General features: G+C 39.8%; 1 protein-coding gene across 1 annotated transcript in view; it reads right to left on the reverse strand.

Annotated features, from left to right (window-relative positions):
• Positions 1-5,232: 5,232 nt before the first annotated feature.
• clstn2a (calsyntenin 2a) overlaps positions 5,233-18,154 on the reverse strand; it is a 259,786-nt gene continuing 246,864 nt past the window's right edge. Inside the window, exons 15-18 of the mRNA XM_047368733.1 lie at positions 16,769-16,914; positions 16,520-16,640; positions 10,566-10,756; positions 5,233-10,461 (exon numbers count right to left, since the gene is read on the reverse strand). Of these exons, the coding sequence (XP_047224689.1) occupies positions 10,243-10,461; positions 10,566-10,756; positions 16,520-16,640; positions 16,769-16,914 (677 nt within the window). The 3' untranslated portion in view covers positions 5,233-10,242. The remainder of the gene's footprint in view (positions 10,462-10,565; positions 10,757-16,519; positions 16,641-16,768; positions 16,915-18,154) is intronic.

The following is an 18,154-nucleotide window of genomic DNA, read 5'->3' on the forward strand; positions in this document are numbered from 1 at the left end:
TCCTACCCTCTGTTTTTACTGGTTAGGATGAGGAGAATTGGGCCATTTCAGGATTTTAGTGGAATCAAATAGAAATATGAAATGTGAATAAAAGCCAAGTGGCATAAAAATGTTTCTTTGCCTTTTTCTTTCAACCTCCTTCTGCTTGCAAACAAGAAGCACAAACTAAATAAGTTATTTTAAGAACTCCTTTCTAAGATGCTCATTATTATGCAGAGCAAACTATCTCAGCCAGTTTAAAGTAAAGAAAATAATAAATAGACTGGCAGGAAGATGCAAATGACCCCAGTAGATCATCAGGAGTTCAGACCGTTGCAGCATCTTTAATTTACTCTGTGAGTTTTAATCTGCAGTACATGGTGAGGGCTGTAAATTTGGCTGCATTTGACTCTGCAGTTTTCAGTCCAGAAAGCCAACAGTTACTGCTCCGCTCATGAGCACCTGCTGTTGTAAATACAACACATTCAGTCAAAATGCAAATGACTTCAATTTCACATAGTGGCAACATCTGATGCTTTTTGCAGCTGGAGGATCAGACTCATGTCAGGTCAGGTCAAGCTCACCTCATCTAAGCAGTGGCACTTTTACAGACAGACTCCCATGTTGTGTCTGCAGCTTGTCCTTACAGTTTGGTTTCCCACACACACACAGATGCACACATCGGTCTTTTGCTGTTTTTATTGCATGGTTCTACACTGGTGTAAGACCTGTAAATAGGTAAGGTTTTATAGGTGATAAATCATCCCAATGAAGGAATGGAAATAATTTCAGTCATGTAGCAGAAAACATTTTATTCACAATTTTTTGTTAAAAGAGGAACTTGCTTTAAAATTTTTGTGTAATTTATCAAGTGAATGCAGCAACAACAGTGGAAAAGGAAATTTATCTCCAGCTACATGAAAGTTCTTGAATGTGGGAATAAATGTATAAATTAAAAAAATACATATTTACTGTAATCTACTAACCTATTATACTGCACCAGACCACCGGAATGAAGGTTTTTCAGAAAGTATTAATTTAATTGTTGAATAACTGTTTTATAACCTTCCAACTGGTGGAACAACAGTCTTTCATTCATTTAATAACTAAAAGGTTTAAGGTGGAGAAGTAATTGCACATCTGCATCCAAGAAAGTTGACCTTTCTTCTGACTGATGCCATTTGCTGCTGAGCTGCAATCAGCCTATAATGACACCATGATCCTGTCTTGAAGGAATGCAGACAAGCAACCCCATACAAAGTGGGTAAAAATCACCATGCAGCAGGTACATAACGGTAAAACTGGACACTGACAATATAATAACATGTCAGGAAAGGATGCCAGGTTTTCATTATGTTTGTCAGTGAAGTAATTTTAGAACAATAAAGCTTTTAAAGACTGAGGTGAGATATTTTACTTGATATCTGCCTTCATGGTTATGCTTTAGGGTGCCAACACATTTTTAGACAATTGGGAGATGGTCCCTTCTGGTTCCAACATGAATGTGCACCAGTGCATAAAGCAAGGTCCATACCAACATGTAAGACAGACTTTAGTGAGAGAGAACTTGACTGGCCTGCACAGAGTCCTGACTCTAACCTGATAGAACAGCGCTGGTCTTCTCATGCAACATTAGCGTCTGACCTCATCTACTTCTTCCAGAAAAGTAAAACTTCCCATAAACCCCCCTGCCCCTTAAACCCTGTGAAAAAGCCTATATCATATTACACCCTGCACATTAAGAATGGAATGTCACTCAAGTTTAAATATGTGTGAAGAGAGCAAATACTTTTGGTAATATTGTGTAAATCCTAGCTAATGTGAATTTGGACAAGATTTCTTTGTGTATTATCTTAAATTGTAAAACATAACACAAAGTGATGGTGAATTTACTAGAACTAACAACTGTATCCCACATGTGCTCTAAAGAAAATGTCAGAGCTGCAGGACAAAAAAATGTTCTGGAAAGAGTTCGCTTTGTGGAAAGCTGCTTCAATGGTGCATGTGTATGCTTTTTAAAAAGATGATTGGATAATACCTGCTCAATGCAAAAACCTGAAAAATAATATATGTGGGAAAACGTGGTTGGAAAATATGAGGCTGTGAAATGAAAAACATTGCGGTAATGTCTGAGGACTGGATAAACTGCAGGTCTATCAACAGATAAACAAAAACAAGAATCCAGTTTGCTGGTAAGGGAAATATTCCAGATAAAGCTCTAACCACTGAATAGGACTTAAAACCTCTCTGGATTGTGAGCATGGCGGTGCGTTGCACAGGGTACCCTGTGTATGGAGGCTATTAGTCCTCAACGCAGTCGTTCAGGCTTCTGATCCAAACCTTGGGAATTTGGCCGCATGTTTTACCCCATTAACCATTACCCCCATAAACTGATCAATAAAAAGAAGGCAATTTTCTACAATAAAACCAACATTTCACAATACAAATATGCCACATTTATATCTATAAAAGTAAAAAAACTGTAAATTCTCACCTTGATCTTGTTTGTTTGTTTAAATAATAGAGTTGAGCAGCAAAAGGCTATAGTTCTCAAAGAAGTTGGATTTTTTTACCTATATTTGTTGTTTAGCCTTGGAAACTCTTCTGCTTCTGCTCTTTTGATTAAATGTTTAGGTTTCACAATAAAATATGAAAAAATGGCCTCATAAATAAATAATGGCCAAAAGTACCTCTATACCTTACATACCTATCTACTCAACTAATGTAAAGTTGGGTGAAAAAGCTAAGCTCAGATCTATTATTTAATCATACATCAACCAAGGAAACTCCAATAAACCCTTTAAAATAACTACATAACAAATCAGCGGAACCCCTTAATGACAATAATAACTGTCTTACAGGTTTCAAAAACTGTGCATGGTACTGTGTGTAAATACTGATAGGGTCATTGTCACAGCTATGTCAAAGAATGCATTTGGTGTATTTTTTTATTACAGTCCTCCCTTATTACTATCTGTCAATGATTTTCTCTCCAAGCGCCAACATGTGCATTTATGCTTTCAGTAATCATTCAGACAAATAAAATCTGAAATTCCAGATGCTTAAAAGCCTAAAACTCAGACCTACCTGTGGGCTGATGATTCCTGATGGTTTACTACAAAAAGAGCTGAGAATGAAGGATGTCGGCAGAGAGAGAAATCTGCACTCAGAAAATCTGGATCTTGTAAACAAAGCAAAGAAAAAAAAATAAAACTGAAACTTTATTTTGAGTGTTCTGAAAGATAAGATGGAACAAACCACAGAAAGAAATGTCCAAGCATAGAAAATCCCTTTTCACCAGCTTAAAGGCTCAACCAAGTCAATAGCTATTAACTGCATTCTTGGCTCTCTGAGGTCCGATTTAGCATTATTGAACATGCAGTGCTTATCGGTTAAAAAGCCACATTAAGCTACTAATTAGTCGATTGTATATATATATCTCCTTGGGGATGCAGGAAGCACAGAAATGAACGTTCAGCAGAACTGAGAGCAGAAAGCTGCACGGCAACACTTCATCTGCTGAAGATCTGAACAGTTAATAGATTATCTCATATTGAAGGCAGTATATGAATTTCTGCATGTAACTCAGGGGTCACTATAATGTCTGATATTTTCATTATTTTCTTGAACACTGGCAAAAATATGGGAAAAACAATCGGAGTTCACCATGTTTCCATTTTGCAATGTTAAAATTCTATTGACAAAATAACAAAAAACTGATTTTATTTTCTGAGTGGAGAGATTATGGAAAAAATAAAACTGAAACAATTTCTAACAACTGCGATAGACTGGTGACCAGTCCAGGTTGTACCCCGCCTCTGGCCCATAGAATGCTGCAGATAGGCACCAGCTTCCCCGCGACCCACTATGGAATAAGCGGTAGAAAATGACTGACTGACAATTTCTAACAAAACTTGCCTTTTTTCTGTTTCTGATATTAAATACATACATTGCACAGTAATTAAATAGGGAAATATCAGCTCAAATAACACTGGACATTCTTCTTCACCAACTTATTATGTTATAGATAAAATCAGAATGTGTACTTATATGCATGTTCTGAACAGTCAATGTGCAGAGATGAGTTGACATTGAACTTGCAATTTAAAAGACTGATGGATCAAAATTGCCTTTTGTTATAATAAAAAGATGCAAGTGTTTTTTTTATTATACCTTAGTTTCCCCTGGATTTCAAAGGAAGTTTGCTAAAACATACCTCACCTGCCTGTATAGATGCGATCATTCTAAGTTAAATTATGTTTTAATTCCACTCATTTATTGCACCAGAAGGGGCAGTGATACGTAACAGAAGACCTTTGTCTTTTCAGACAACAGTTCAGGATTTTTGAAGCGTCTGTTAACAAAAGTTATGTTAGCGTCTTAATTTAGTGTAAATCAGGATACTTTGGTGACAAAGGGGTTAACAGCTAGTCTGTGTGAATTGAAAGCGGACTGCTACCGTCTTTAAACACTGAACTGAAAAAGGTCATATAAAGATTATATAAAAGAATGGCATTGTAAATGTCCCTTTATTAAACAGCTATACCATTTTTTTCTCCACTGTGCTTTTGTTTCAGAACGTTACTCTCACCAGAAACAGTTTACATGATCGGTTCTCATTATGTTTCAAACAGGAAGATAATCAGTGCTGCATTGCCACCAGCTCCCTTTCCAAAGAAAATATCCATAGGACAAATAACTGTCCAATGCAGACATGAAAAATAAGCGTTTAATAAAAGAGGTTTCTCATAAATCACAGATTTTGAGATGTGCATTTTTTGAAGTAGTGGAAGTCTGCTTTAAAATAAAAATAGCTTTTAGCTTCAGTTTCCTGAATTTATACTGAAGACATTACTGAAATTTATTGAGGACAGTTATGTAATTATAAACCTTTCATATAATCTAGTTGAACTGTCACTTTTATGTCACCAACAGTGAAATTTGTTCACTTCTGACAAGAATAAAGTCTTAAGAAAATAATGCTAAAAAAGGCAGAATACCTCAAGTTTTATTCCTTACTTGCTCAGAAATACTAGAACAGATGCTGTGAGAAATGTAATTGACATCGCCTGTATCTATGTGAGTTTCTCATCAAAATAAATGTAAACACCCAGAGAGGCAGCACCAAGGTGTGAATTTCAGAAAGCTTGCTAACTGGTGTGATAACAGCGTATGAATCCTGTGGTTTAAAGTCTTACTACAAACAGATATGAATGCCAGGAGTTCAGCACAGGAACATGAAGCAGAGCTGAGTAGAGTCTAAAACAATTCTTTATTGGTCAATATACAGAAAGCAGTGGGATGACCACTAGATAGAGATAAATCCCAGCTATTTAGTTTACAAAAAGAAAACGAAACATATATATATAAAATAATTGTCTTAAACATTTTTACAGGGTTTCATTTTATATGTAAAAGAACCTCTTTATCCTTAATGTTTCAGAAGCATAATATGACAAAGAAAACAGGGCAGCTGTTTCACAACGATGACACCACAATCACAGGTGCTTAAAGGACAGGTGGACACGGGACATGTTTGTTAGAGAGTACATACATCACAGGTGAGGAAGGGAAACCAATCTGTAGTCTAGGGTTAACTCCACATACCGGACATTTAATCTGTAAGGTTGATTTCAAGGAGGGATGCCTCTGGTTCCCTCGTAGCTGCAGGGATGTAGGCAGATTAATAACTGCAGAACAACAAACAGTCATTTACTGACGGATCAGTGTGGGAGTTTATAGGGGGTGCCCCACAGATTCGACAGAAAAGGGTTTGCTGTCATCAAGCCGGGCTGCTCAGTCAGTGAAAACTGTTGCATAATGTGTTCTGTGTGGTTGCCTTTTATTTAAACAAAAAGTACATTTAAAAAGTTGATTTCATTGGGCCATCATTGTAACACAGATATAGATTATGGCCACTTTTCTGAGGACATAAACTGTCTTAAGATTTTAACATCAGCTATCCCCTTTAACCAAGAATCAGTATTTTTAGAAATGTGAGAGCTGCACTCCTTGCTGAATAAGACTGGGAACCAGTGAAGCATATAGTGTTATTGTAATGATGGCTGGATGGAAAGTACAAACACTTGAATGTTTGTAGTCGTGGTCAGTGGTTTACATCCACTCGTTATGGGCCTGTCCAATTAATTTGGGCATTATTTATTTACGCTGTTCTTTTTGAAGGCTGGTCGAACATGGAGGCAGGTAGAATTATGCTTGAAGCTTGTTACCGGCTACACCACCTGTGTGGTTTATCAATTTGCTAAGAGACATTTATTCAACTTATCAGGGTGCATCTACATATTTAAGCTTGGATCTATTTCCCCCTGTGTGGATTAGAGAAAGTAAGAAATTCTAAATAGTGTGTAATGGGAAATTGTTATACACAGCTAATATTTGTGGGTATTTTCTAAACAATGATTGAAGGGGGTTGATTTAACTATGTGTGTGTATGTAGCTGTTTTCACTGTTTTATGGCCTGTTACACATTGGTGATTTTAATGGAGCGCTGCAATGATGGTCTGGTTTTCTTTTTTGACCTTTTTGTTTTTAAGGTTAGGACAGCTTGATCCTAATGAGATCCCGGTGCAACTGAGAAAAAAGGAGTGAAAGACTCATCCTCTGTTGTTTTACGACACGGTTAAGGGTATATCTGTGTGAGAAAGGATCAGAGCACATGCATGCTGCTGTGTGTGTCCTCCCTGTATACAGGCTAACAAATAGCTCATAAAGGGTTTCCTCACTTGATTCTGGTTATTTAATAAACTTTTTGCCACCACAAGTGCACTCAGTTTTGTTTTTAAAATTAATAAAAGGGTGTGTGTTGTACTATTAGGTCAGCAGGTATAACGTAGCTGCTTTAAATGAAGCCCAAACCTAATATGAAATTGGTACCCATGCTGAGTGGATGTAAACATCTGATTGGCACTGTAGGCTGAAAATAAATGAGACGTGAAGGAAAGTATGATGGTGTGAGTGAGGAGATGGTGAGAGACCAAGGTTGACTACCTCTCAGTCATGACTGAAGATCATACCCTGACTCACTTACTTAGGAAGTAAATGCTACTTTTACATATGTCATTTAAATTCAATCAACTTAAAAAATAAAATCAAAATCTCTTCTATCGCTACTGGTTAGGGTTCAACCTTACTGCAGAGTTATTGTGGGTGGTGATGACGATGATACCCATGATCGTGCCATCTGAAAGTCTTGTGTAATTTGTAGTTTGACACACATATTGCTTATACCACAACAAGAAATCATGATATTTAAATCTGGCTCTCTTTACCTTACATCTAGGGGCCAGTAGCTGATTTAAGACTCCCTTTAGGATCAATAACAAAAAGAAAATTCACATAGAAGATTTAAATTGTACACAGTAACTCGGTGTCATTCTATCATCTGATTAAAGAGAGAAAAGCTTTTGGGATGTAAAATATGTAGATTAATTTAGCTTTAAAAGACTCTAGCCAAAGGAGGAATACCTGCAATACATAATCTATCATTGCATGTAAATTGTATGCAACATAGAACAAATGAGGAATGTTTATAGTGAGCGATCCCATTTTCTCTTCAATGTGCAGGCCACTGAACCACAGCGCTGCTTATGGAGAAGAAGAAGGTGTGAGATGATAAACACTAAGCAACAACATCGCTACGCCGTACAGAATATTTAGATCCAGTAATCTATATCTAAAAGGTTTATGCATATATTAACCTGTGGATACATGTATGGATACATCTTTTTGCAGACTGTCTGCTTGGGACATAAATACAAAAGTAATTTGAGGACAACTGTACAGCGCTTTGCTCAAGTATTAATAGCCATTTAACTTTTTAATATTTTGTCCAGTGACAACCACAAACTAATATATTTTCAGGGGGATTTTGTGATAAACCAATACAAACTAGTGCATAAATGTGAAGTAGAAGGAAAAGTATAAAGTTGTGGAGATAAATAAAAGCCCCTGCAACCACCTGCCATCTGTCTAAAAATGTAAACCATACACAAAACAACAGACCAACCAAGAAATGAACATCAACCTATTCTGACAGGCTGGAGGAGAGCAATATTCAAAGAAGCAACCAGGAGGTCCATAATAATGCTGGAGGATACGTCGTGTACGCCACAAATTTCACTTTAATGGAAGGAGTGCCGGGCATTGGTTTTTGTAAATGGGTTTTGAATATCAATATATTGCTGGTGTAGAAAATGTTGGGGCTTGGGAGTGTCATGCTGTGCTGGTCCACCAGAGGTCATCCTCGAGCTGCAGTATACTCCTACTACAGGTGTTCCTGATCTACGGCTAATTGTGGATGCCTTGGAGGAGTACTTAGGAGCCAGCCGCCAGTCCTTTGATGCCTGAGTGTTTGGCTCATGTGGTAATCCCCAAGCCCGAGTAGCTTCCTGTTACTCGCTGTGTCTAGTTACTAACCAGTGCCTTGTTTTTCCTGTTTCCTTCCAGTACCTGTGAGGTGTGGGAAGATTAGTGTTATTCGGAACTTAATCAAACCTGGACTACCTGCTGACAGTTTGAGACTTTGGATTTCCTGCAATTTTGGCTGTTGACTTGGCTCCTAAACCTCCTAGACTACTGGACTCCCAACCTCATCAGAAGCCCTCCCGGCTCTGCAAACAATCTGAGACCAAGTAAGCCCAATTTGGCTTTTTGTATTTTTGAAGGAACCTTCCCAAAGTAACCCGTGTTTCTCTTTCCAGTGAAACCTAAGAAGCCTGTGTACCTACCTGTGGTTGCCTGACCAAGGAACCCTTGAACTAAATTCTGAGCTGCGCTAATAAACCTTTTCTCAACTTTATTTTTCTCCTGAGTGTGGTTTGCATGTGGGTCAGACAAATCCCAAAGGAGATGACAGTGTATTTTTTGCTTACTTGTAATCCATAATGTTCCACATTGCTTAAGGAAACATGTGCAGAGTTTATGGCAATTTTTGCAATTTGTGGCAATTGTCAAAATTGATCGGTATCAAGAACAAATATTGTGACATTTCTTTGGTCTATTTTGCCCAGCTCTATTTGGAAGCAAAAGAAGTCCCATTTTCACTTTGACACAAGCTATCTAGATAATACAGTAAACACGTAAAAGAAGGTCAGATGAGACCAGCATTGAATGTTTTGGCATACATGCAATGCAGTGAGGGAAAACTACCATTGCACATCTGCCTGAACACATCATCCTTTTAGGGAACTTAGTGGAGACAGCATCATGCTATGGGTGTGCTGTTCTTCAGCAAGGACTGAGAAACTGGTCAGTTGATGGGAAGCTGGATAGAGGTTAAAACAGGGCAGGAAAACCAGTTAGAGGCTGTAAAAGGCTTGAGAATGGAGTGGAGGTTTATCTTCCTGCAGAATAATGACCCTAAACATACAACCACAGCTACAGTAGAATTATTTAAACCAAAGCATTTTCTTTTGTTAGAATGGTCCAGTCAAAGTCCAGACTTAATTTAAACTGAGAATGTATTGAATGACTTTCTCTGTCCATTCTGACTTAAGCTTTTTTGGCAGAAGACTTAGAACAATTTCTGTCTCTTTATATGCATAGCTGGTAGAGGAAAATCTTGCAGCTGTAAATACATTGAAAAGGTGGTTTTACAAAGTATTGACTCAGGAAAACTGCTGCAAGATCAGACCACACTTTTCAGATTTTAATTCAAAATCCTTTAAAAACACATGTATACAGTGTATACTTTTCCTTCCACTTTAATATTATCTGCTACTTTGTGTTGGCTTATAACATATAAACCCAGCAAAATACATTACGGTTTGTGGTTGTAACGTTTGGAAGTGTGGAAAGGTTCGGGGAGAGTGATTACTTTAGCAACGCACTGCTCTAAATGTTGGGACAAGAGATTATTTTTGTGTTTTTTCAAAGAACATTTGACATGTCTGCACACATACTCTGATGATGAAATGACATGTGTGCTTATTTTATGTGTTTATAAATGCTCTGTCTCACTGACTGTGGTGTGAATAATGACAGAAACACTTGGATAATGATTTCCAGCACTGTGGCACTGCAGCTGACTAAACAACATGCTTGCAAGTTTCACTTTGTCCAGCAGAGGGCGATATTTCTTTAAAAACGGCAACATGGGAGGATTCTGTGTATTTTTCCAGCAAAAGATTGTAATTTATTTTATCAGAGAATTTGTGTGTGTGTGCTGTAGCTGTCTGAGAGTGTATGTGTGGTTGAGAGAGATAAAGCCACTGCGTGTGTGTTGAAGTATTTTTGTATGTGTGGTTAGTATGTTACACATGAACTGTCCCACTCAGATTTTTCATTCTGCTTCCTCCCATTAACCTCTTCTCTTCCTTTATTTTCCTCCTCTTCCTCTTCATTGCTGCTGTCTGATTCAAGGATTGTCATGCCTCCCACCAGCTCAGCATCGTCATCTTCATCCTCCTCCTCACATTCTTCTCCTCTCGCAGCTTCTTCCAGTGCCTGGGGTCCTCTTATGTCCTAGACAACAAAAACATCCCAAATGCAATCACACAGGCTGGTTCAGAAAATAAACATCAGAAAAAATGCAAAACCTACTGAAGAACTGAAATGGTCCCAGTTACCTCCATGGGATTGACTGTGATGTTGAGTCCAGAGCTTTCCCAATCTGACTCTGGGTCTTTGATTTCATCCTCATCATCTCTAGACCCCTCCTGATGTGTGGCGTGGATCCTGTAAATGCCGATCACCACAATGATCACCAGGGCGGCGATACATACCACAATGACAACTGTGGCTGCAGGAGGTGCTGGACCTGGTGGAGAAAAGAAAAGCTTTATTGTCTGCACAAAAAAGTTTAAATAGTGGCACAACTGAGGACTTACTTTTCTCTCTGTGATAATTTACTCTATAAATCCTATGATAATATTGAATAAATATCATAAATTACATGTGATTGCGAGAATGGGGCAGCATTATCACCCCAAAAGAGAGCAATTGTTGTGCAGCACAGTATATTTAACTAAACAGTCAGTCAGACATAGCACCATAACATACATATACAAGACATTAAATCAGATCACCCCTCCTTGAACCACCACCTTAACGTGGTGGAGGGGTTTGAGTGCTCAAATGATCCTAGAGGCTACGTTGTGTGGGGCTTAAATGCCCCTGGTAGGGTCTCCCATGGCAAACAGGCTCTAGGTGACGGGTCAGACTAAGAGCGGTTCAAGAACCCCTCATGACGACTACAAAATCGAGGCACGTGACGTCGCCCGGTACGGCGGAGCCGGGGTCCCACCTTGGAGCCAGGCCTGGGGTTGGGACTCGTCGGAGAGCGCCTGGTGGCTGGGTTGCTCCTCGCGGGACCCAGCCGGGCCAAGCCCGAACGAGAGACGCGATACCATCCCCCAGTGGGCCCACCACCTGCAGGGGGAACCGTGAGGGACCGGTGCAAAGAGGATTGGGCGGCGGACGAAGGTGGAGACCTCTGCGGCCCGATCCCTGGATGCTTAGGCTGGCTCTAGGGACATGGAATGTCACCTCGCTGGGGGGGAAGGAGCCTGAGCTTGTGCGGCAGGTCGAGAGACATCGACTAGAAATAGTCGGGCTCGCCTCCACGCACAGCGTGGGCTCTGGAACCCAACTCCTCGAGAGGGGCTGGACTCTCTTCTACTCTGGAGTGGCCCACGGGGAGAGGCGGCGGGCTGGGGTGGGTTTACTTGTCGCCCCCCAGCTCAGCCATCTCGTGTTGGGGTTTACCCCAGTGGATGAGAGGGTCGCATCCTTGCGCCTTCGGGTTGGGGTAGTGCGGAGTACCCGGCTTTCTTGACGTCCCTATCGGGGGTGCTGGATAGTGCCCCTCCTGGAGACTCCATTATTCTGCTGGGGGACTTCAACGCCCATGTGGGAAACGACAGTGACACCTGGAGAGCCGTGATCGGGAGGAATGGCCTCGCCGATCTGAATCTGAGCGGTGTTTTGTTATTGGACTTCTGTGCTAGTCATGGATTGTCCATAACGAACACCATGTTCAAGCATAAGGGTGTCCATCAGTGCACTTGGCACCAGGACACCCTAGGCAGGACGTCAATGATCGACTTTGTAGTTGTATCATCAGACCTTCGGCCGCATGTTTTGGACACTCGGGTGAAGAGAGGGGCTGAGCTGTCCACTGATCACCACCTGGTGGTGAGTTGGATCCGCTGGGGGAGGAGAAAGCCGGACAGACTTGGCAGGCCCAAGCGCATAGTGAGGGTCTGCTGGGAACGTCTGGCGGACCCCTTGGCCAGGGATGTATTCAACTCTCACCTCCGGGAGAGCTTCAACCAGATCCCGGGGGATGTTGGAGATATAGAGTCCGAATGGACCATGTTCTCCGCATCTATTGTCGATGCTGCTGCCCGTAGCTGCGACCGTAAGGTCTGCGGTGCCTGTCGCGGTGGCAATCCCAGAACCCGGTGGTGGACACCGGCAGTAAGGGATGCTGTCAAGCTGAAGAAGGAGTCCTATCAGCTGTGGTTGGCTTGTGGGACTCCTGAGGCGGCTGACGGGTACCGTGGGGCCAAGCGTGCCTCGGCCCGGGCAGTAGCAGAGGCAAAAACTTGGACCTGGGAAGAATTCGGTGAGGCCATGGAGAAGGACCACCGGTTGGCCCGGAAGCGATTCTGGCAAACCGTCCGTCGCCTCAGGAGGGGGAAGCAGTGCTTCGCCAACACTGTTTACAGTGGGGGTGGGGAGCTGCTGACCTCGACTGGGGACATTATTGGCCAGTGGAAGGAATACTTCGAGGATCTCCTCAATCCTGCCATCACGCATTCCCTGGTGGAAACAGAGGCTGGGGACTCGGGGTTGGACTCTTTCATCACCCAGGCTGAAGTCACCGAGGTGGTTAAAAAGCTCCGCGGTGGCAAGGCTTCGGGGGTGGATGAGATCCGCCCTGAGTACCTCAAGTCTCTGGATGTTGTAGGGCTGTCATGGTTGACACGCCTCTTCAACATTGCGTGGCGGTCGGGGACAGTGCCTCTGGACTGGCAGACTGGGGTGGTGGTTCCCCTTCATAAGAAGGGGGAACGGAGGGTGTGTTCCAACTACAGGGGGATCACACTCCTCAGCCTCCCTGGTAAGACCTACGCCAGGGTATTGGAGAGGAGAGTCTGGCCGATAGTCGAACCTCGGCTTCAGGAGGAGCAGTGTGGTTTTCGTCCCGGCCGTGGAACACTGGACCAGCTCTATACCCTCTAAAGGGTACTCGAGGGTTCATGGGAGTTTGCATGTTGGACTCCGGCAGGGCTGCCCTTTGTCACCGGTCCTGTTCATAACTTTTATGGGGCAGTTTCTAAGTGTTGTTTTTATTTTATAATTACAAATATAAACATTTTAATAAAAGAAAAAGTTGCAAACACAAGAAATGTTTATGCTTAATAGAGGCTGAAGACGTGGGAATATGATAAGAGATAAGGACAACAAGCTTCATTGGAAACACATTCAGCAAATACATAATGTACAGAGCCAACATCACTCTTCAATGCACAAAGGAGTGTTACACAAGACTGACATCTTCAAAGATCAAGTAGCCAAAATATCCGCTGTTTACTTTTCCTCTGCAAGCCAAGTCTTTAAGGTTTTGATTGGTTGCACCCTCTCTAGCAAAACTGGCTGGGAGGTTAGAGCAGTTATTTATCTGGATGAAAGAGACATGCATAAGGGCACAGTGAAGGAAACTACATGTACATAAATTAACCTTTTCGTTATTTTCTTAAAGTTTCCCTAAATGTTTTGTTACATTTTATAGATCTAACATCTAAATCAAGAATGCTGCTTTATAATTAATCTCCATTCCTGCAATCTTGCTTAAAATAATCTAAAAACAGCTTATCGTTAAAATTGTACTTTCCACTGACAGAGTAACAATGCACGAACATGGACTTTATGGTGTTGCACACAAAATTTAAATGTCAACGTTAACCTACAAAGCTGTCTTCTGTAGGTTAAAGCAAACTCTTATCCAAGCAAATGCCACCCCAGGATTTCAAAACATGGGGGGCCGATGATCTTGCTAGGCTTTTATCAGCCAGTTTGTTTATCTCATTGTTTATCTGGCTCCCTGTATATCAGAGAACATGCTTTAATACTTCTTCTAGTTTATAAGTCACTGAATGGCTCCATTTATCTGGAACAAACTCCCAGAAAACTGCAAAAATGGTGAATCCCTGATTTCTTCAAAATCAAGGTTAAAAACCCATTTGTTAGAGTTGCCTTAGACTGTTCTGTTTAAATAGTTACCTGAAACATAATTAATTTCAGACTCTAGTCCAACATTTCTTTACTTTTCTTTATTATGACACTGCACTTTACTTTTATTGTTTTCTCATGTTTTCATCATGTGAAGCACTTTGAATTATATTGTTACTGAAATGTTCTGTACAAATAAACTTGCCTTGCCTTTGAGTGCCTGACAGAACATTTGAGTTTCTTTGAGAAGAGACTTAGTTTTATAAATAATCCTTTTATACTGAATTTAGAAATAGAGTACTTTGAAGCAATCCATGAGTAAAGATACATTTACGTTTTATTCAATGAGGTTACAGACTGATGAATGCATGTAGAAATAACATCAGTAATGTTAAAAATCACTCTAGCTAAGTGATATTTTCTTCGGTGACCCTGAAAGGATAAACGGATATAGACAATGGATGGATGGATGGATACATTTGTGGACCTTAGTGGAGCCTCTGAAGAGTGCAGGAAACATATTAGAGAAAGGTAGTGAGGGTAATCTACAATAATCATTGACTGCTGATGTTAAACACTTATTATGGTTACTTCATGTCCACATCAGTTTCCTGCATAATCTCAGTAAAGGAGACTATTTTCCTAATATTGTTTATGTCCTATATTCTGTTTGTTTTTGTAAAATTTGTATTTAACACTTTTTCCGTCTCACTGTTGCTGGTGAAGTCACAAAGGCCGTCACAACGTTTACCTCTTAGATTTAAATGAGGTTTTAGGATTATGTTCTTAGGTTTTAAAATTGTTTAAATAATATTTTTTCAGTGTTTTTTTTAATACTTTCTTTAATCAGTAAGGTATAGATAAGAATTAGTGTTGCTCTAATTTTGTCTTGTTAGTTGTTTGGATGATCGAGATTATAATGGTTATGGGGTCTCAATTTTTAGATGAAGAAGTACATTTTTCTGCTGAGTTTAAACATGGCTATTCTGAATTTGTATTATCTTTATTAAAAATGTCTAATCTTTTTGTCTTGATATCTATCCATCGATCCATTGTCTATAGCCGCTTATCTACTGGAAGGCTGTTGCCTATCTCCATCGGACATTGGGCGAGATGTCTAATCTTTTTTCATTTATCTCTGGAAAAGAAATTGATTTCGTCACAGGTAAACACCACAAAATAACCTCGTTTTACTCATTAAATAAAAGATTTCAACAAAAAAGTTAAGGCTCCATACCACTTAACAGCTAGTCTCACCGCTTTGGCTGAATAATTTCAGGGAGATTCTTCTTGTTGCTTTCCACTGGTCTCATTGGACTGAAGGTTTGATCCACTCCCCATGAGATGTTTTAGGGGTTTCTTGCATGTTCAACCTAATTCTGCGAAGCATCTCAGTAAGATCATGATCTGGATTCGGCCAGGCTTTTCCTTTTAGTTTTCAGCCAGTCCTTGGTGAATTTTCTGGTACATTTTAGGTACCTGTCATGTTACAGAGTCCAGTTCTGCTTCAGCTTTATTTTTTTTACAGATGGTCTCACGTTTTCCTCCTTCGTATACATGGTAGAATTACTGGTGGATTTTATGATGGTGAGCGGGTTAAATACTGATGCAGAGAAGGATCCCATAACATTGCACCCCCAGCTCAATGCCTCACAGTTGAAATAATGTTTTTTTCCTGGAATCTGTACTTGGTTTATGCCAAACATGTGCTCTGTTCTGGTGTCCAAATAATTCAATTTCTGACTCATCTGACCATAGAACATTATTCCACATGCAACATGGTCTTTGTCTGCGTTTTCTCTGGCAAACCTTAATCTCGCCTTAATGATTTTCTTAGACCGAAAGGTTTTCTTCATCGTACATTCGTAAGTTATAAATATTGAACTTGTTCAGTCTCTTACTGATTCTACAGGCGTAGCAGGCAGCAGGTGAACTTGCTTGGAGAGCAAGGCCTAGGCATGTTGGCAGTTGCTTTAAATGTAATTCTGTTGTACACTATTTTCCATACTGTGGAAATGCTGAATACAAATTATTTTGAGACCTTATTAGATCAATTACCAGAATCGCCTACGATCTTCTTTCTTAAGGCCTCAGACAGCTCTTTCCATCTCACCATAGAGCACACCAAACTAAATGGTTAAATGGGGGCAAAACTTACTTTGAGTTCTTATGTGGACCTAATGTGATAAGAGTATATGTAACTGTTTTTTAAGTGGGAATACATTTCTTGAGAAAAATTAGAAATAATTGTGTTCAATCTGGCCAGCCAGGTAAAAATAAGGGGCCTGTGTTAAGTCTTCTAGTGGAGAAGACACGCAGCAGACCACTTCATTATTTGCCTTACCTGACATATGTGAGTTAAGAGTGTGGATCATTAGCGGGTGATGAACGGGTCTCATGTACTGGGACTGGGCAGCCATGTGATTGACATGCTCCATGGGCGCCGTGTGGTGAAGAACACTGACCTAAAGCAAAGAGCCATTATTCTCAAAGAAGAGGGCAAAGAAAGGCACCTATGACACAGTCTAACGTACAAAATAAACAAAGAAAAAGAAAAAAAATGAGAATGGTTTATATAGAATCTCAAACTTGCCTCCAGATTGAACTCATTGCTGGTATAACGTCCATTGAGTTCAGAACAGGTAAGTCTGAACCTTCTCTCCGTCAGAGAGGCAGGTCTCCAGTTTCTGTAGCGTAACTGTCTCAGAACCTGTTCATAGTGGGCCATGGAGTCCACACCTGGAGACAGTAAAACTCGGAGTCAAACCACTGTCAGAAACTATGCTGATTAAAACTCTGCAGTCCAATTGAATTGATTTTCCTGCCCTTGACGCCCACATCTGATACAGAATTTAGTGACTGAGATGCAAAAGCTGAAGGATAGTGAGGAGGAAACATCATAACACTGAAAAAAGAAAGCGAGGAGTGAGGATAAATTAAAAACTAATATTGTCAGGGTAAGGTTGAACAATTTTACTGTTGTCAAAATTATGCAGCTCTCATGAAAATTCATTTTAATTTTGCAGATGTTGCAACTATATAAGAATATTATTTAATTTGCACACATTATCAGAAGTTACTTTTTTTTTTTTTAAGCGTAAGTTTTTAACATAATATAACTATTATTAGAAAAATGTATTTTAAAAGATTACAAAAAGATGAACGGAAAGTCATGAAGGGATAGAGAAACATAAATACGATTTGTTTTTGTTTGATCTGCTATTTCATTGCTATTCCTATTAGAAAGTCAGTCCTAATCTAAAGGCTTTTCAACAACAAGGAAGATAATTTACATCCTTACAAGTTTTTACATTTTCTATTAACTGCTTCCCTTGTTTTGGATTCTTTTCAGCTGGCTTTTAATTTATTTGACTTTCAAGATGTATACCAAGGCACTGATAACATTTAGAAATCAACTTTAGAGTAAACAAAAATGTTTAAAGAGTTTTCAACCTAAACAATTTATGTGAATATGTTGCAAGGCCTCAAAACGTCACACAATAGAAGAAAACAAACCTGTCACATATAATAACAACATTCAATATTCTACCCTTTATTAATGTAGCGAGAGGGAATTTCCACCTATTTCCTGATTTAAAGCAGAAGACATTTTTCCAGAACTACAGGTCCTTCTCAAAATATTAGCATATTGTGATAAAGTTAATTATTTTCCATAATGTAATGATGAAAATTTAACATTCATATATTTTAGATTCATTGCACACTAACTGAAATATTTCAGGTCTTTTATTGTCTTAATACGGATGATTTTGGCATACAGCTCATGAAAACCCAAAATTCCTATCTCACAAAATTAGCATATTTCATCTGACCAATAAAAGAAAAGTGTTTTTAATACAAAAAACGTCAACCTTCAAATAATCATGTACAGTTATGCACTCAATACTTGGTCGGGAATCCTTTGGCAGAAATGACTGCTTCAATGCGGCGTGGCATGGAGGCAATCAGCCTGTGGCAC

This window comes from Girardinichthys multiradiatus, chromosome 6 (assembly GCF_021462225.1).
Source record: "Girardinichthys multiradiatus isolate DD_20200921_A chromosome 6, DD_fGirMul_XY1, whole genome shotgun sequence".
NCBI classification, from domain to species: domain Eukaryota; kingdom Metazoa; phylum Chordata; class Actinopteri; order Cyprinodontiformes; family Goodeidae; genus Girardinichthys; species Girardinichthys multiradiatus.